The sequence below is a fragment of the Fusarium venenatum genome, assembly GCF_020744135.1.
Source record: "Fusarium venenatum strain MPI-CAGE-CH-0201 chromosome Unknown EDB82scaffold_3, whole genome shotgun sequence".
NCBI classification, from domain to species: domain Eukaryota; kingdom Fungi; phylum Ascomycota; class Sordariomycetes; order Hypocreales; family Nectriaceae; genus Fusarium; species Fusarium venenatum.
The window spans coordinates 5,344,776-5,364,084 of NW_027072131.1; the positions used below are offsets into that span (position 1 = coordinate 5,344,776).

The following is a 19,309-nucleotide window of genomic DNA, read 5'->3' on the forward strand; positions in this document are numbered from 1 at the left end:
ACCAGACGTCTCACCTGGAGCCCATGGTCCACTCCCTCTGCAACAAAGACCGATCCCATGATCAGCAGATATTTGACTCGATTCAGTCATCTCGTCCAATAGATCATGAAGAACCGGCATGTATCCGGACGGTAATATGGAATGTTTGTCTCTGTCGCATTGTGCCTTGTTGCGTTTTTACAAACACAGGTACAAGAAATTCAACGGCACTTGTCACTTCATGTTCGGTGATGGGAGATGATAAAAGCCATCTCGATGTAATATCAAATTCAGTTAGACTCCTTTCAGGCCATAATCCGGGGGGGGCAGGCAGAAACCACCAATTAACCCCTCGCGATAGCTTCGCTATGTTATCTCAATCCCCTCACCCGAGTACAGGCTACTAATAAGCTAATCGCTCGACGTTCTCCATGTTCCGCAGATCTCGACTAACTCATTCATGCCACTAGCCAATGTTCTCCATGTTCAACATGCTTCCTGCTGCGGGCCATCACCTCTATTTGCAACACGGATGATCTTCCGGTCCATTTGACCTGCAGAACCAGCCCGGTCATTATGCATGCGTAAGTTCATCGCTACATGAGATCAGTCATTGTTTGATCCCAATCTTGACTTGGGCCTGATAGGTCAGTTCGCGGGTTGGCAGCAGATTGCATGCAGTTTGCAACACTATAGGGTGGTATCACTACGGCCATATGTCGATTCCCCCACGCCCGACTGCTTCACCGCCGTAACAAATATGTGCGGGGACGGTCTTCATACGAGAAATGGATTTCTTCCTGTTCTCACCTGATCAATCGCATCTTCCTATTTCGGATCCAAGTGCTTCTAACGATTTATGAAGAGGATGTAGCCTGGAGCACGATCCGGTAATCAAGCCACACCGCTGCAGTCAGTATCGAGCAGTACTACATCAATTTCGGTTTCAGGGAGGAGCACAGTCTGCTTTGATAAGACAAGAATGGCTTACCAACGGGTCGGTATATCTACCAAATATTGCAGTGAATGGTGCTGGGCCAATTAAGCTTTGGATTTATGCTGTTGGTCCTAACCTATAGCAAATGATGTGCGGTTGATTGTTTCACCACCCATACATACGCTCGCTTCTCACTAGAGATAACTGGATTTAAGCCTCACTCCAATGCTGCAGGCAAATAACTACTTGTACATAGGCAGCCTCGCAATTTGAAAGGGTAGATGTCTTTCCTGGATACAAATAACTCGCTCGGGCCTAGGAAATGTAAATAACACGATGTATACCTACTAAGAGACTGTTCTGTAAAGAGGCCTAGACTAGAGGGTAGAGGGTAGCAGAAGCGTTAGCCTCCTAAGTCTTGGGACACAAAAATAAACAACCTAAGAAGTCTGACCTAAGTAGCATAAACTGACCTACTAATTCAGTCCCTTATACTTCCAGCGCAATTCTTCTGATACCCTGATGGGGAGGCGTGCGATAACCAAAGGGCTACTTTAGTGCAGGCGCTTTACAAGTAAGTAAGTATATGCTGCATTTAACGCTATTCCCAAGCAACATGCAATTATTTTAGGATTGGTGATATAATCTTCATCGGAACTCTACGACCTGCGATTCATACCGTACTGATTACTAACGCGGTAAAGTTGAATCACTGGTTCAGCATAGGTAGTTATCATCATGACTTGAGCTGTGATGCAAAAGAACAACCTGGACTGTAGTTACTGTTGAATAGACTGGAGTCTTACTCCTGGATGATTTCCTTAGAAGCTCGCTGGCACACGATTCATACCATACATCGTATTAACTAATGAGAATGCATACCGTCGAATAATTGATAATCTTTGCATCCGTCGACTCGAATGGCTTCGCTGTTTCGAGAAGTCCCAAGTTTTCGGAAATCGTCTGAAGTCGTGATGTGCCCCGCATGCAACGGCAGGACAAGACACCAACTTTATTTTGGTAAAATACAATAATAAGAACCGACGAACGTGGCTTTGCAAGTCCGGATTTAAAGTGAATTGGTCGAGACACATGCAATGGCCGGCTGCGATAGTTGTCTGTGCCAATGAGGTCTCCCCACGAGGCACCTGTTGCTCCGCTTTGGGAAGCTCGTGGCTGCCCGACACTCGTTCAAGGGCACATATATAAACGTTTTCGACGAGAGATGTACAGAATATATTGCTTTGATTAGCCTTAATGGGGGAAACATTGCCTCTTGCCATGGATTTATAATCTTTCAATGCCTTTGTCTTCCTGAATGTTTAAAAGTTAATTGTGCCTCCCTCCTAATGCAATGTCTCTTCGCAAAGGAAGTGTATAGGCATCTCCTTATCTTCGTCAGATGGATACAGAAACAAGGGTTCAGCTTTGGCTAAACGCACATTTTGAGCAGCAACATGGAGCTGCAATAATAAAAAATGCTGTGCCTGCTGTCAAAACACAAGCAAGATTCACCTGTGGGTTGGAGTCAGCACCTGAGCAGCAACCAGTTTCCCACAACGTCGTTGATAAACCTGGCGACGTTGTCGACCATGATTGTCCAACAGAAGAAGAGCTCTTGGAGATAGTCATTCATCACATCTTTCCACATTCCATTCTTCGACCGGTTCGGAGGCTTCTAATACGCTACCTTCGGGAACAGACCGCCATCAAGCCAATTCGTTCAAACCCTTCACTCGAGGTCATTACCGACTTGCCCTCTATGCTCTTCAGCACTTTACCACTGTTAATTTCGATTTGGACTTTGACCAGCTATTGCTGGATTCCACTCTGTGGGCTAATGATATGGGAGCGTACGGGGTCTGATGTCATATACGGATTCCTATGCCGGATCTTGAAGGGACTCGAATGGATGGCGGGTCTCATGAAAGGAGTATACGACATCACTACCACGATGAATAATTCCGCCGTTATGTCAACAGGAGCTCGGCGAGTATTGCCGTGGGCAGACGGGCAAATGAATGACGAGGAAGCGCTGGGGAGTCTTCTATATCCTCATTGCGGGAGCTCCTAGGCTTGAGGATGGCTAGGATACGACGTGAAGGAATGATGAACGATACAATGTAGCCGACGAATATCACAGACTACCTACCTACGTAATGCACCGCGATGCGGAAAAGAACGTCATGAATAAACTACTTGCCACTATATATATGGCTTCGGGTATCTCTGGCAGAAACGGCACCTTAATACTCGAAATAATTCGCCTGACAAGAGATCAAATCGATCGTGACTTGAAAAGAATACTATATCGAGTTAGCATTGCGAAACCGACTTGGGTATGGGAGTAAGAGGCGTTGCGTTGCAATGCTTTTTGTAACTTATATATAAAGGTAATGTTCTCAGTGGATGGAACTGGAGAAAAAGCTCGAGAACAGTTTCGAAGCATGGCGACACATTCCAAATATAATAATGGACTGTTACTAGCGAGGTAGATCGGTCAAAAGTTGGAGAGACCACAAACTTTGGATCGAGACGTGCCACATTGCAAGTGAAGGACACGATCTATTGGATGACGAACAGTCAGAGTTTCAAGGATGGCTGCAAGGCACCCGGAAACGTGCATGACAAAAAAAGCCACAACCGACGACGCGCCTCTCAAAGCAGTTCGGTCCAGTTCGTGCATGTCCGTAGGTAGGTACTCCGTAGGTATGATTCATTCATTGACCGGGCAGGCACTGACGTTGATAGTATCAGCTGCAGAGGTCCGTGTTTTGGCCAAGTAAAGATATGGACCGGATGGATGTTATTGGAGTCGACAAACAGCCCATTTCCTTCACGCTGGGTATGAAGCTGTTGCATGAGTTTCATCACCTTGACAACAAAATATATAGTATATGTACATAAGTATTCACCAAAACAAGTGTGCAATAAGTGAGTGGCTTGCTGTTTTAGATGGGCAGAGACAATTGTAAGTCAGGCGCATCTTTAAAGAATATTTTTTACTCGCATGTTGCGTTGCAGTCGCGTCCGTCTGTGTTAGCTGAGATTAGGAAGAACGGAACTCATTCATGCTTTCCATCCACAACATGGCGGTCACCGTCTATCACTCTTAAACCCCCCGGATCACTGTCACGTCCAGCACCCAGTGAGAGGCCAATAGAGGCGCTTGACCAGCCCTGGAGCGGATCGTCAAAAACAACATTGGCCAATGGGTGAAATGAAGTGGATATAGATTTAAGCATCGTGAATGGTTGTACCCTGTATGTCAGGTCAATGCACCCGTCTTCGGTTCAGTTCATGGAGGGCACCTGGGCTTGCAGCCGACCTCTCAGAGCAGCCTGAACAAGGAACCTACAGCAGGTACCTTACCTAAAAGACTAATGGAACCAACTACGGCGCGCTGCACCTGCAAGGGTCCATATTATGGATTGGGATGGGCTACCCCTGGCTGACTTCAACTTCCTACCACGGGGAGAATTGTAGGTGAAGAACAATGTCCATCCCATTCAGTTCAGATCCCAACTTAACCTTGAAATCTCCACCACCAACCTCGCTCGATTATTGAGACTCTTTGTCTTTTGTTTTGTCTTGTTTTGCGCATGCTTCATCCGTTAGACTGCTCCATCAACACTCTATCTCTTGACCCATCTCACCTAAACATTTAGCTTGTTCTTAAAGTTTGACCTGGATTCCAAATCCGAAAATCAACAATCGCCCCCAGGAGCTCCGTTTCAGCCTCTGGGACCACCCCTCGATGTGCACTTGAGACGTCTTTCTCGACAGGCTGGTCCCTTCTTCGACCTCTAAACTTGTTTCCCGAACCTGCTACTGGTCTGCTGTGTTTTTGATATACACAAACTCGACTCAACACGCGACAGGACAGGAGACCCCCCAGTCTTATCTGTCGCTGTCACAACCAATTCCTGTCAGCCCACTGGCGCTGGATTGTGTCTCTAGTTTCAGTCTCAGAGACTCACCCATAGCTCCCCGCCGACTCCACGGGCCGGTATGGGCGCCCAAGTTGGAGAGAGTCTTCATGAGCCTCTCCCTTTAACCGCGTCTACCGAACGAGACTCCATGATAGCACGAGACCCAGCTCCCGAGACCCCCAAGATGGCCCACGATTCTTTGGTAACCGTCCGTCTCTCTGAGCCAGATCCCATAGTCCTCGATTCTCCCATAGCCAACTCGGTCGCCGACACAGATCAGACAACACCGACCAAAGACCCGACCGATGACCTTGTCGAGATTCCCGTTTCTCCTCTATCACCCAAACATAGTCTGTTAGAGGACGACAAGGACGAGAGTCTGGACGACGAGTCAAAAACTCTGATTAAGGAAGAGGCCGTCGACACGGGAGCCCTGCGCATATCAATAGCAAACATGCCACCACCGGTCCTCACAACACGGACGTTACAAGACGAACTAGCCGATGATGATAACTCATCAGACGACCAAGATGAGGTGAATTGGGAGAAGCTCGAGCGGAAAGAAGATGAACAAACCAAGGACGAAGAAACAGACAATGTGAGTCTAGACATGTGCACATTTCCCATCAATTAAAAAAACCAACTAACATGCGTAGTCCACGGCGCTGTTATTGGCCCGACTTGAACAGGAGAACGCAAAACTGGCTACGAACCCGAAAAGCGTCAAAGTCCAAGGCGTTGACCGCGCCACTGCTGAACGTAGCGCAGTCAGCAGGCCTCGTCCACCCTCGATGGCACAGCTTCGTCAAATGGTTCAAGGACCAACGCCCCCTGCTTTACGATACTCAATGTTACCTCCACCTCCCATGACAGACCTTGAATTCTACGCTGCCCTCGTCAAAGATTACCAACAGACCGCTGCACGGCTCCCAACTCTTCTCTCAAATAAGATTCGTAAAGGTATCCCGCCGCCGCTGCGTGGCGTGGTCTGGCAAAGTATGTCTGGGGCTCGGGATGCCATGTTGGAAGACCAGTTTGATCGCTTCCTCGGCGAGACCAGTCCTTACGAAGTTATAATTGGCAAAGACTTAGGTAGAAGTTTCCCAGGGGTGGACATGTTCCGCGATCCAGAAGGTGACGGACAACGCATGCTTGGTCGCGTTCTCAAGTGCTTCAGTCTCTACGACACCAAGATTGGCTATTGTCAGGGGCTGGCCTTTCTGGTCGGCCCACTGCTGATGCATATGCCCGACAAACAGGCATTCTGTGTTTTGGTTCGGTAAGCCTCTTTCAATTTCCCTCCCTAATCTTGGTGGCAGTGGCAACAGCTAACAAACAATCTCAGCCTCATGGAGCAGTACGACCTAAGGGCGTGCTTCCTCCCTGATCTCTCGGGTCTCCACGTACGCATTTTCCAATTTAAGGAGTTGCTACGCCAAAGCCTCCCGGGTTTATCGAATCATCTTGATGAGCTCCAAGTCGACCCTGCCTATGTCTCTCAATGGTTTCTCAGTTTTTTCGCGGTAACTTGTCCCTTGCCGATGTTGTTTCGCATATACGATGTGATATTCGCCGAGGGCGCTTCAGAGACATTAATGAGAGTCGCACTATCCCTAATGAGGAAGAATGAGGCACGCCTATTGGCTTGCACCGAGATGGAAGATGTGATGCAGCTTCTTTTATCTCGTGGCCTTTGGGACTGCTACCATTACAACGCAGATGAGTTCGTACAAGACTTTGTTGGGCTGTCAGGTGCTGTCACCGCCGAAAACATGCAGCAGCTCGAGCAAAGCTATCGCGACTCCAAAGCAGCTGCTACCAACCCTGTAAGAGGGTCCGAGATCACTACCGCAGCTAGTCGTTTCCTGGGTCGCATATGGGCTTCATCAAACAACAATAAGTCCTCAAACCTTAGCCCTGGTACTAGCGCACCCGCACGACCCTCAAGTATACTGCGACGCACTGCATCAAAGCAGAGCCTCGCATCAACATTAAATTCAATGGAGGCCAGCTCAGCAAGCGTAACAAGTTCAACTTCGACAGATGCTACCACAATGTCTAGAGACTCCTCCAACACCGAAGACAGACGCGATTCCACGCCAGTCGGTAACAAGACAATAGCCATTCACAAGAACACGGACGAAAGAAACCTACACAGTCAGATTGAAGACCTCTTGACTGCTCTGAGTGAGCTACAGCGCAACCACTCATTATTGTCGAATCAGTTGCAGCGAGAACGTGAAGACAGGCAAGAGGATCAGAAAGCGGTCCAGTCTCTCTTGAACGGATTAAGACAAAAGGCAGACTTGACGTTGTCTCGATCGAATAGCCTGCAGGTCACCGTATTGCCTGACAAGGAGGATGGCCCAGATGACGAGGAAGACGAATCCACAACACCGAGCCATAAAGCAACCGTTGACGCGAGCGAGGACGAATCTCCAAAAGAAGTGCCCAAATCTACCGAAGATCTGGAGAGCTTACTCAAAAACGTCGAAGAGAGGTTCCAGGTCGATGAAGACAAACGTCAATCATCGATGCTTGTTTCAAAATCGCAACTGCAGGACGAGTTAAACCACGCCAAGAATCAGCTCGCTGCTGCCCTTTCGCAATCACAAGAGTATAAACGCCAGATCTTGGATCTCAACCACGAGATGTCGGGCGTGAAGGAACAATTACGGGAGAGTCACACACATGTTAGATCGCTTCACCAAGACAAGCAAAGACTCGAAAAGCAGATACACGGTTTGAAGTCTAGAGTATCATCAGCCAGCTCAGCGCACGAGACAACTAAGGAAGTCGAGGTGGACAGAAGCAGCAAGACTGGGGGCGGCCTTCGAGAGTTTAAGCTCAATCGCAGCAAGACCACACCCCCGCAGCCTCATCCCTTTCGACATCAACACCAGTATCACCATCATCATGAGCAGGAACCAGAAGCTACAAGCAAGTTCAATAAGCGACTGTCATCTTTGCCCCGAGGTCCCGAAACAAGCGTGCCAACGGTGACCACAACAGGACCCGCGCCGTCTCAGAGTGAGCATGAAGCGTTACTTGCTGAGTTAGTGCAGGCCAAAACGGCAGAGGCGGTAGCCAAACAAGAAGCTGAGGAAGCTCGGCAGAAGCTGGAGTCGATACGTAAATCACATGGTTTGAGTCGATCGGTATCAGGCCATAGTTCGTCGGCATCGCAATCCGGTCCTGGGGGAGTCTTTGGGTTACTCACTGGTCACGGGGCTCCCGCTGCGAACGATGTTGCAATGAAGCCCGCATCAGCAAATGCTGGGCCCCCGGGATCAGGAGGAAGTTTCTGGGGCTGGCGAAGGTAAAGGCGTTTAATATTGGGGTGATTTTGAACGGCCAGTGGGCCATATCCGTGAAAAGGTTACACAAAACGACATGATGTGGAAGTCGTTGATTCTTTGTACATATTTGGGAAGCATGCGTCCTTGCGGAGCGTATTTATTGGGACGCCACGGCGAGAGAAACTGGGACTTTACTGTTTTGTGTCGGGCTAGATGTGCCCCTCATGGTTGTTTCTTCCTTGTTTTCATACATGTCACCACGAGCATTGTCATTGTCGTCATATGTTAGGGCGTTTGTCTACTTAGCAGGGGAGTTGGTGGTGCTGTTAATTCGGCAGCTTCTATGGAGATTTTTGAGAATGCCGCACAACCGCGGATCGATAGATATCTAAGTCTATGTAATGGAAAAATACATTTTACATTCTTACTTCTTTGTTCCTTCATTTCATTTTCGAGGCTTGGCTGCTGCTGGTGTTTGATCGAAGCTGAGATCGAATCGGGAATTAGGCCGGTACGTACAGATGACGATGCAGATCAGCTGTGCTTGGTTTGGGAACTTGATAGGCTGTTGAGGCAATGAGTTAGACTCCGAGCATGTACATACTAGAAAATCATCGATGCTGCAAGACGCTGTATTGGTAAAAAGTACAATGCATGGTATTGCTTGTCCCTCCCTATTGTGGACAGATTGTTACTAGGTAGGTAGGCATTCTTGATCATTGATACGATATGTTGATGGTTTACGATAAGCAGATAGGGCCTATGCTCTTCAGGTTAGAGCGTTAGAAGACCATCCATGTCAGCATTGGATGTCAGGTCGTTGTTTCTGGTCTAGATAAAGAACCCCCCTTTTTAGTGCGACTTTCACATGCATTGGAAGTGACCAGATCATCACGTCAAAGCAAGCATCATTTAGTTACAGTACCCATTGGGCTTCATGCAGCTTTGCGGACCATGCCATTAACGGGGTAAGAATAGGCTGTGCTTGAAACAGTAAACTGTCGTCTGCCACATAATCTTGGTTCTAAGCTCCGGCTTCCAATGCTGCACGTATGAAATGTCGTCTTCGTAGTGCCCTGATGACGGGATTAACCCTTTCTTTTTGAGAGGGGGCTCTCGGGCTTGGTTTGGACTGGGACGTCTTTTTTTATTTTACCACATAGATGCCTTAGGTGACCTTGGCGGTACCTGCAGCTACCACCATGTGGAGAGTGTAGCTGAGGTATTTCATAGGTCTAGATGTTGCGTAGCACTGCGTCATCCTGACCTAGAGCTAGAGAGCTCCACTGGCGGGCATCATGGATGAACTGAATCCAAGCTCCATTGTGCAGCTTTTGTTTTGGCTGCTCTCAGAAAATAAAGAGCCTAAGCATATATGCACAATCAATGAGTGTCGTTGGGTAGGTAGTGGTCCACACAAAATGAAAAGAATTGCTTATTACCTATTACTAGGTAGTAAATCAGATCAAATCAAATCTCGGTACCTAGGTAGGTTAGTAGCTCAGAATACAGTGCACGAATAGTCAATACGTGGGGCACCAATTTAGGTGCTGGAGAAGTCAGGATTGTAACTGTAAGTCAGTCTAGATTTTTCCTGATTTGGTGGCAGGCGTCACTGTCGTCACTGTGTCCCGTCCAGTTGTTTGGCCCCTCCAAAAAGAGAAGCCTCCTTCTTGTACAAACGTCATTTCCCTTTCCTTTTCACTCCCTCTGCTTTGAACTTAATTCACTGCTCCCCCCCTCTCTTCATCACCTTCACCTTCTAACAAAAACCCTCTTCAGCCTTTTTTATCTTCTCATTTCCGACGAGATACCACTCTCATCTACTAATCTTATATCACCTCGCCCACAAGGTAGCATAGCACTCTTCAGGTACGTTTCACATGCTATCCGTGCCTATCCTGGACCTCGTCCCTCTCTGCCTGCGACGGGGCTACTTGTTTCGCTTGACATGCCCATTTCTCTCACACGACCACTCACCTCGCTCCCTCGACTGGACCGCCCCTTAGGCCTACCTTAGTTCTTCGGCTGGTCAGACAGTGACAGGCAAGGAGGACGGTACAGTTACTTGAGCTGTATCCATAGGCCCAGAGACGGGGACCGGAGTGAGATAGAGAGAAATAGCTGTTCCCTTGTCGCCTTTTTTCTTGCCTGCCATCAAACAGCTTCCCAAAAATTTATCTGGCCACCTTTACTCACGTCGCTTTTCGCTTCCTTACAGGACACCTTCTCCCGAGTCACATCCGTTCTTCAACTTTGCAACTCATCGACGGTACTTTCGCAAGCGCACCACTTCTTTACGTACGAAATCTTTACGCCAGATCTTCGAAATGGCCGATTCTTCCCTTGCCGCCAACGGCAACTCTCTTCTTGAGACCACCAAGACCAGTGAGGTAAGTTTTGGCCTTCCGAAATCGCTGGCCGTTTGGCCGCACAATCCGGACTGATATGCTAACCACATCATGCAGTGCTCTCTTGCGCTTTTGGCTCATCGCTACGCCGCTCGCTGTGATTTCGGTTAGAACTATATCACTGACTTGGATTCTAGACGCCGCCGCTGCGTACCAATCGGTTGCCAACGGTATGGAAAACTACCAAACTCTTCCCGTTATCTGGCCTGTTACTGACATTGGATTTCTCTCCTCTAGGCCCCGTTGCTCAAAATGTCTATGGCCACACTCAGAAAGCTTCCACCGAGCTCTCTAACCTTGCTGCTTCTCGACGCACTCCTGCGACTCCGGCTGCCACTGGCCAGCCTCTTACTCACTATCACTCCTTCTTTTCGGAGCTCCTGTCATGGAACAACCCTCGTATGTCGACCTTTTATTCTATGTGAAATTGGCTTTTGCTAACGTCAATGACGCAATAGGCGCATCTGCTATCGCTTATGCCACCATTGTTTCTGCCATCTTCGCTGCACGATACTTAGATGTTCTCCGATGGGGTCTTAAGACATCCTGGATGGTCCTTGGCGTGACCATTCTCGCTGAGGTTCTTGGCAAGGTTATTCTTAACAATGGTCTGGCTACTCAGGTTCGCCCTCGACGATACTACACAGTTCCTCGTGAGACCTTGGACGCCGTTATTGGCGACGTTCACGAGCTCATCAACTTTTTCGTCATTGAGGCTCAGCGAATCATCTTTGCTGAGAACGTTGCTGCTTCCGCTGCTGTAAGTTCCAAATGCAGCAAAACTACTTCATGTCACTAATAGTTAGTAGGCTTTCGTTGCTGCATTTATCTCCTACTACCTTGTCAAGCTCGTTCCCGTCTGGGGTCTTTCCCTCCTTGGCACTACTGTTGCTTTTGTTGTGCCTTTGATCTACACTTCTAACCAGGAGCTCATCGACGAGCAACTTCACCACGCTTCCGAGCTCATTAACAGCCAGACTGCCCAGATCCAGAGTGTTGCTTCTAAACAGATGGAGCAGGTTTCCAACATCAGCAAGCAATACGTCGGCGACTACAGCGACAAGGTCCAGGGACTCCTCCAAGGCAAGACTCCTTCTCGCCAGAAGATCGACATGCCTCAGAACTCCAACTCTGCTCTCCCTGCCAAGCAGCCTCAGTTCCCCTCCCCTCCTACTGATGAGCCCATTACGTCTGCCAACCCTCCCCAAATTCCTACTCCCGCCGCTTTGAGAGAGGAGATTAACGAGCCCACTGCTATTGACACTGCAGCTCCTGAGCTTCCCCACGAAGATGTTGTTCCCGCCAAGGAGCCCATGCTTGCTTCTTAAGTGATGGAAGCAGTGCAGTTGCCACATGTACTTGAGCTGAAAAGGGGCATAGATTGCCTGAACAATAAATATGTTTTACGGCATTTTGGGGCGCACGTCTTTCCTTAAATCGGGAGCAAAGGATTTTCAGATTGGACCAGGGCGCGAATCGGTTTTTGGGAGCATTGCTCAACACGCAATACAAACGACTCTAATTGACGTTGATGAACGATGGTTAAAATATGGATGGACTGGACGGATACTCGTCTCTTGAAGAGGGTCTGAAAGTAGACCCTTGCTTAATGCGTCGGTGGAGGGATTCCAGCATCTGCGGCTTGTTTTTGTACGTTTGTGTCTCGAGGATAGGTGTTTAGGATCGTTACTGTGCAGCTTGCTGAAAGGAGGTGCCCCTGGCATTCTACCTTTGAGCCAATGCACTATCTCAACTTTACTTTTATCGTTATGATTCGGTTATGAAAAATGTGAAGTCACTAGGTTACTAATCAGGAAGATAAATTGAAGTTGAAGATTTTCAAGTAGCATTGTGCTATGCCAAACAATTATTTGTACTTAATGCCTTGTAATGATTGAATTTTTTTAATTCTTGAAACGCCAACCCAACAAGGTATACATCTATCACTTTTCTAAACACCCTTCCTCCATGTTGCATACAGGTCACCAAGATGAACGGGTTTCCCTTTTCTTTATTTCCTGCGCTTGCCACCACCTCCATCCTCGGCAGCAGCACGCTTGCGACCATTCTTGCGCCAAAAGTCCTTGGACTCACGCTTTTCGCGAGCCTCCTTCTTCTCCTCGTTCTCAGCCAGCTTCTTCTGGAAAGCAGCACGGTTCTTGTCCTTTGCAGCGCGACGCTTAGCAGCGGCGTCGTTGCGAATAGTGAGTAGTTGCTGCATAAGAGCACGCGCCTTCTTCTCCTCAGAGCCAGGAGCCATGACGACAGCGCGCTTCTTCATATATGTCTCCTTCTTCTGCTTCTTGGTCTCAACGATCTGAGACTTGAAAGGAAGCTCAGCAGCAAGGGCGCGAGGAACTCGAAGAGGGTTGAAGTGACGAGTCTGACGCTCGATTTGACGGTACTGGCTGTTCTTGGGCTGGGGAGTGGGAACGTTCTGATCGCGACGGACTTCGCCTGTAAGACGCATGGGTTGCCAGCCGATCAGATTGGTGACAGGGTTATAAAAGCGGTGAGGCTTGATGGGGTACCATGCTCGCAGGAAGACGATGTCACTGAGAAGGATCTTGTCTTCGAACGTGGCACGGAACTGACCCTCCGGTTTGGATAGAGCGCGCTTGATTTGACCGCGAATACCAGAAACCGTCTTGATAGAAGCGCCTTCGAACTTGGCGATCTCGAGAGATGTGTTAAACATGTCCTTGATGAAGGCGGTGTTCTTGTAGATCTTGGCAGGTGTACCAGTGAGCTTGAGTTTCTTGACGATCTCGGTGGATTCGTCGACGCTCAGGATTGTGCCAGTAGCAGCAATACGGAAACCAGGCATTGAACCCGACATGGAATTGAAGCAGACGAAACCTGTGTTTGGCGCAATCAACGGACCATAGATGGTAGCGAAGCAGTGCATGTGCTCAGGTGTGTACTTGAGCATGCGGTTACGTGTCCGCGAATCGGTAGTACTGTAAATGGGCATGGTCTGGAAACGACGCCAGCCAAGAGAGAAGATGAGAGGATCGTTTGTCTTGAGGATACGTTTGTGCCATCGGTGACGCTTGATGCGAACCTGGAGATAGCCAAAGCGGTCTTCAGTAGCAGAGAGACCACCAACAACAATAGGACGGCGAGCGTCGAAGAGCTTGACGAACTCGGCGGGAATGCCCTCAAGGACGATTTTTGCGTATTTGCCGGCGCGGCAGCCTTCGACAACGGATCGCTGACGCTCGTCAAGGTTCTCAAACTCCTCCTTGTTGATGTCGAGCTGCTTCTGGATCATGGCCTTTTGCGCCTCATACCATTGATCCTCGCCAAACTCCTGGACATCACCACCGTCTCGTCGGGCGTTGGCCTTGTCGTTCAGGAAACCTTCACGATCTTCCTCTTCGAATCTCATCTTAAGCTCTTCCTTTCGCTTGGCGTTCTTCTCTCGCTCAGCCTCGATGTCTTCGGGCGTTGGTTGGGCGGGTTCCGTTGGCTGTTCCTGGCCTTCGGCTTCAAGATCCTCAAATTCCCCGTCGCCCTCATCGTCATCATCTAAGCCCTCGAAATTACTACCTTCCTCATCACCGTCCTCGTCGTCGCCTGCAGCAAGAGCTGTTGATGTGAACTTTCGCCGTAAAGCTTCGACATTCTTCTCCGATGCCCACTTTGCAGCCAGATCCTCGTAGTCGTAGGCGGGTATCGATCTATCCTCCACAGTGTCTTCCTGCTCTTGCTTGGACTTTTTGAAGAAATCGTCGTCCTCCTCATCATCTTCGATATTCTCCTCATCAGACTCATCATCATCACCCTTCCATCGCTTCAACGCATCTTCGGGACTCAGCGATTCGTCGTACATGAACCTGGCCAGGTCGCTTGTGTGGTATGATCGTCTCTTGCCGTGAAGCTTCATTGCAGTGCCGTTCAAGTTGTCCTTCCATCTCAATGCTGCTGCTTCTTCATTGGAATCATATTCCTCATCGTCCTCCACCTCTTCCTCCCCAGACAACGAACCAAGATCGGAATCACTGTCAGCAAAAGCAAGATCGTCATCGCCAAGGTCCTTGTCAGCATCCTTGCGGAACATCTTGCCCAGTTTGCCCTCATTAAATTCGACTTCAGCATCTGAGTCGACATCGTCTTCGCCACTGGCGAGATCCTCATCATCCTCATAATTTTGCTCGTCGCCTTCTTCTTGATGTGCGAACCTAGCCTTTCGCTGCGTTTTTCTTCCTGTATCCTCCTCTTCAGGGACTGTTTCAACCTTCTCGCCGCCCTTGAAAAGTTGTACACCACCTTCCATTTGGCCAAGAAGCTTTCGCTCAGCCTGAAGACCAACGATCATCTCTTCTCCCTCACCTCTGTCAGCCTCGTCCTCTTCTCTATCGAAGCTGAAACCCTTGTCGCTAGTAATCCAGATAGCGTCACCATCGATCTTCAGGCCGCTGCGATCTGACATAGGCGCATGGAGCTTTTTCTCCTTCTCATCAAGTCGCCTTCGTCCAGTCTTTCCTGTGATCTTGGCCATTGCCGTTTCCATGTTTGGCGTTGGGCAAGGATCTGGCATCACCTCCATATTGGACACCGTAAAATCTCCTAGACCAGGAATATGAACTCGTTGGTCTTGTGAAGCAAAATTTGTACCTCGTAGATAACCAGATAGCACAATTGACCGGTCGCAGTTGGGGTCTTCTTCGATCTTGGTAGGATGTGTGATGTCTCGGAAGCTATCGATGATAGAGTAAGGGTGGGAGTTGCGCCACACGAGAGGGCGAGGGTTCTTCATAACGGAGAGGAAACGCGATAGGTTGTGGATCTCGCGGTCAGGATATCGGCCGTTCATGACGCCAGAAAGGTAGAAAAGATGAGCACCCTGGTACAACTCGGTCCAAAGTCGTCTCTTGAGCCTCTTTTTAGCGTCCTTGAGTGCCTGCGGCTTGCGGAAGAGATCGAGATGGGTCAGAATACCAAAGACGTTGCCGGGCATACCGGTAGCGGCGAGAGTGTTGAGAAACTCCATGGTCTCCATCTCAAATCCATAGTTTCCGTCAATCATCAGGAGAACAATGTCGGCAACCTTTGCGATATCGACCATGGCCTCAAGCTCATTGGGGCACTCGACGAACGTTAGACGCTGCTTCTTGGACGTAACGACCGTGACGGGACCCTGAGGGTCTGATATCGTTTCCTTCGCATATCGCCGAATGAGAGACTTCATTAACGTCGTCTTTCCTACACCGGGGGGGCCAACGATGGTGACGAGGCGAGGCGGGGCCTCATCGGGCAATCGGTCGACGAGCGGGACATGAAGGCGCTTCTCTTTGATCTGTTGACGATGATTAGAACTACAGGGTGACGTGGTAGTGGGTAGAGGGTAACCCTACATCTTGCGATCTTGCTGCTTGTCTCTGAAGCTTGCCTGGGTTGGCAAAGGAAAAGGCTTTTGGATTGCGCTCTGTTGGATCATTAGCATGCGCCTGTCGCAAGTGAGACGGATAGACAACAATAACCCACCTCCCGTATGCTGTTTCTTTTCCTTCTTGTCCTTGGACTTGCGATGCGGCTTGTGCACTTGGTCCTCCATGTTTGCGTGCTGCGTCTTCGCCAACTTCTAAGAACAGTCAACTAAACTAGCACGGCCTGTCTCGCCTCGACTTCCAAAAATTTAGAAAATTTGTCCGATAAGCATTCGCGCTACTAGTGGATTCTTATCGATAAGATCCACAAGAAAGTGAAAAGCAGGTGGGACTTACTGCCACAGCACGCCACATGTGGCTGGCTTGTCATGATGCTCAGCTCCAAGATGTCTAATTAACTGCCTCTTTGAGCATAGATCTTTTTCGGTTGTCTTGACGTGCAGCAAAAACGCGTGGCTACATATTCGACAGTGACGCATGCTTTGGTACCTGACTGCTCTCCTGTATGACTCAACCTACAAGTTTGAATGTATCTTGTACCACTAGTCTCTAACTTGACTATAGGAAACAACATCGTTACGCGGCTAAATGATGTCTCATGAAGCGTAATCATAATGCGCAGATCTACCTGATTATCAACAGATGGCATGGGAAACTGGAGGAGTACAGCAAGAGTGTTGTGAAATAAAATCCAGGTGCAATCTTATTCGGCCTTTAGTGTACGTGATTGTGACATTCTACGCCAACATGATTAATTCCAGAATCCTTGTGTATAACTCACATCTAAATAGACTTCTATAATAAAGTCTGAGCAACCAATTACTTATGCCAGCATAAGACAATAGAACGTTATTCTTCCATAGACTGTACCTAGGGCTGACCAATACAGACTGCATTACAACTCCCCGTATTACTCAAAACGGCTCTAGGTGCCGCATGTTAACGCGTCCCAACGGAGAGAAGGGTAGCATCCGGCATACTGTTATGCATGTTTGTGTTATCCCGGCACACCTCTATTCTGCCTCCTCGTCAGCCCTAATACGTAGGCTATTCCGCCTACTCGTCCAAGACTTGAGACGATCAATCTGTCTATTCGTCAGCCCTAGTGAAGGGTATAGTGGCTTTCGTCATGAGTCACACCATGATTGAGGCATACGCAAGACGCTCGTTGGTGGTTCATGTTTGCGTCAGGGAAGCTGGTAATGATTCCTGTAAGAGATGAAGACCCGTCAAGCTGTATGTATAAAACGTCTGAGAACGACGCCTTGTGGACTTCATTATCAGGCAGGCAAACGCAACTGACAATTCTAAACCAACAAGCCAAACCAACAAAACAAAACAAGGGTTAAGCTTAATATCTTAATTATAACCTTGTCCAAGACACAGCCACTCGCAACACTCAAGACCCATTCAGCCCTATCAATATGCCCGACAACACCAGCTCCAATTGTAAGCATGATTTTCAAGTTTTTCAGCATTTGAATACCTTACTAATAGCTATTGTAGTCCAGGTAGATGCTACCAAGTACAGCAGCTCCAAGACTGTGGACCCTGAAACTGCCTCTATAGCTACCGTTTCCTCTTCTACACCACTTGTCAAGAAGCAAGAAAAGAAGCAAACGGGCGGGACAGAAATCGACGTCAAAAAGCTCCAGGAGCAGGCCCTCAAGTCACAAATCCGATTCAGTTTGTAGACGGGCTACGCTGAAGACTTCTGGACGATACTGATCCAGACAGCCGACTAAAATAAAGGAGTTTGGGCATGGACTTGAATTGAATAGGAAATGAAGGGTATCTTTTGGCTATGTATGGGGCTAGCAGTTACACTCGTTAAATAAACAGCGGTATTCGCTCTTCTTACTCAGAGCTGAGTGCACTAGAAGCTATCGTCCAGGATATCTTCGTTCATCTTTACCATTGAAGGGCTGTATTCAGACGAGTTTGGGTCAGCCCCAGCGTCTATAAGAATATCGCCAACAATTCTTTGGCTTGCTTCGCGGGCTATAGGCAAACGTTAGTACATAGGAACATTTTCCCATCAAGATCATGGCAGAACTGACCTGGTGTTTGCAAGAGCTTCGAGGGAGGGAGGGCAAATTGGATCGTCTTGGGCGGGCTCATGCCAGCGTACAAATCAATATCCTCATCATCCTCGTCACTATCCCAACTGAGCTCATATCTGTCTTTGCCCTTGGCACTATCCTTAGCAGCAAAAACATCTCGCGTCTTGCGTGCTGTTGCTGGTGTTTGCACACTAACACCCGGTGTACGAGGACCCTGTGTTGCAGCCGCAAGGCGTTGTCGGGCGTTGCTTTTGTAAGGTGACATAAACGCCTCACTACGAAGAGTTGGTACTGCCATCTCGGGCGAAGAGCCTGGTGAATCGTTCCAGGTTGGTACATTCTTCTTGGCGCTCTTTGGTTGAGCGCTCTTGAGCGGCGAGGTTCGCAAGGCGGGCTTGTGAGGTGTTGCCTGGATACGGTAGTTCTTTTCAAGAACGCGATGTAGTAAAGGATCTTTCTGAGGCTGAACGGATTGCTCGCCGGTCATTGTGTGGTCGCGCTGGCCCTGCGGCGTCATCGACATGTCAGGGAGTCTGGCGGTGTGTTGGGCGAATAGAATCGTTGAATCCTCGTTGCCATCCAGGACCGTGGTGTTATCGTGGCCGTCGTCTTCGTCCTCCATTTCGCGTTTCATAACTTCGTAGGGCGATTCCATATCGGAGAATCGAGTCTTGGTTTTTCCAGGTCGAGGTGTACTGCCTGAGAGTTCTGCGTCATCAAGCATGGAATCCTCTGCTTGAAAAGTAGATTGCTCGACACCCGTAGCAGTAGTGACATCGTCGTTGTTCTGATTTGTGTAATATTCAGATATATCTTCTCTCATAGCTGTGCTCTCTTCGACACTTTCGCTTTCGTCATCGTTGGCAAGCTCCTCGTAGCCGGAGAGGGATACGTTGGCCGAAGCCTCAAAGAATTGCTTCCAGAACTGTATTGTATCAGCTTAATGTTTCCCAATGAGAAAAACCAAGATTACTTTGGAAGCTTCCCAGACAGCACGGGAATGGTCACCATACTTCTCTACAAGAGGTAGAATGCTTGTTGTTACGATGCGATGTGACTTGCTGAAGTTATGATCGATTTCTGAAATACTTGTCAGCGAAGCTTGGAGAAAAGAAAAACAGGCAAGCATGTATACCTTGAAGAGTGAGAGTGATTGACTGCTCGAGTCTCTCAAGTTCTTCTGTCAAAGACAAGTTACGCGCCGCCACGCTTTGTCGGGACATTTTGACGCCAGTTGAATGTGTTGCTATATGATGATTGTTTACAATCGCCAAATGGAAGAGCATATGAATCCA

At 48.6% G+C, this 19,309-nt stretch overlaps 5 protein-coding genes across 5 annotated transcripts; 3 read left to right on the forward strand and 2 right to left on the reverse strand.

The window, feature by feature from the left end:
- Positions 1 to 4,927: 4,927 nt before the first annotated feature.
- Positions 4,928 to 8,171, forward strand: EDB82DRAFT_478194 (rab-GTPase-TBC domain-containing protein; the record flags this gene model as incomplete). The annotated part of the gene is made up of 3 exons (XM_025728214.1): positions 4,928 to 5,446; positions 5,505 to 6,127; positions 6,194 to 8,171. The coding sequence occupies 3 exons, from the start codon at positions 4,928 to 4,930 to the stop codon at positions 8,169 to 8,171; spliced, it is 3,120 nt and encodes a 1,039-aa protein (XP_025582604.1).
- Positions 8,172 to 10,477: 2,306 nt separating this feature from the next.
- Positions 10,478 to 11,886, forward strand: EDB82DRAFT_527563 (Reticulon-domain-containing protein; the record flags this gene model as incomplete). The annotated part of the gene is made up of 6 exons (XM_065609174.1): positions 10,478 to 10,540; positions 10,616 to 10,664; positions 10,696 to 10,728; positions 10,796 to 10,957; positions 11,017 to 11,318; positions 11,368 to 11,886. 6 exons carry the CDS (start codon positions 10,478 to 10,480, stop codon positions 11,884 to 11,886), a joined length of 1,128 nt encoding a protein of 375 aa, XP_065464112.1.
- Positions 11,887 to 12,569: 683 nt separating this feature from the next.
- On the reverse strand, positions 12,570 to 16,118 carry EDB82DRAFT_527564 (uncharacterized protein; the record flags this gene model as incomplete). Its single annotated transcript, XM_025728216.1, has 3 exons — positions 12,570 to 15,860; positions 15,919 to 15,989; positions 16,049 to 16,118. 3 exons carry the CDS (start codon positions 16,116 to 16,118, stop codon positions 12,570 to 12,572), a joined length of 3,432 nt encoding a protein of 1,143 aa, XP_025582606.1.
- A 993-nt stretch (positions 16,119 to 17,111) lies between these two features.
- Positions 17,112 to 17,771, forward strand: EDB82DRAFT_257052 (uncharacterized protein). Its single transcript, XM_025728217.2, has 2 exons — positions 17,112 to 17,400; positions 17,458 to 17,771. The coding sequence occupies exons 1-2, from the start codon at positions 17,376 to 17,378 to the stop codon at positions 17,643 to 17,645; spliced, it is 213 nt and encodes a 70-aa protein (XP_025582607.1). The 5' UTR covers positions 17,112 to 17,375; the 3' UTR covers positions 17,646 to 17,771.
- On the reverse strand, positions 17,737 to 19,299 carry EDB82DRAFT_257024 (DASH complex subunit Ask1-domain-containing protein). The gene is made up of 4 exons (XM_025728218.2): positions 19,150 to 19,299; positions 18,988 to 19,094; positions 18,012 to 18,939; positions 17,737 to 17,952 (listed from the first exon to the last, which is right to left on the reverse strand). Exons 1-4 carry the CDS (start codon positions 19,235 to 19,237, stop codon positions 17,828 to 17,830), a joined length of 1,248 nt encoding a protein of 415 aa, XP_025582608.1. The 5' UTR covers positions 19,238 to 19,299; the 3' UTR covers positions 17,737 to 17,827.
- Between the last annotated feature and the right edge of the window lie 10 nt (positions 19,300 to 19,309).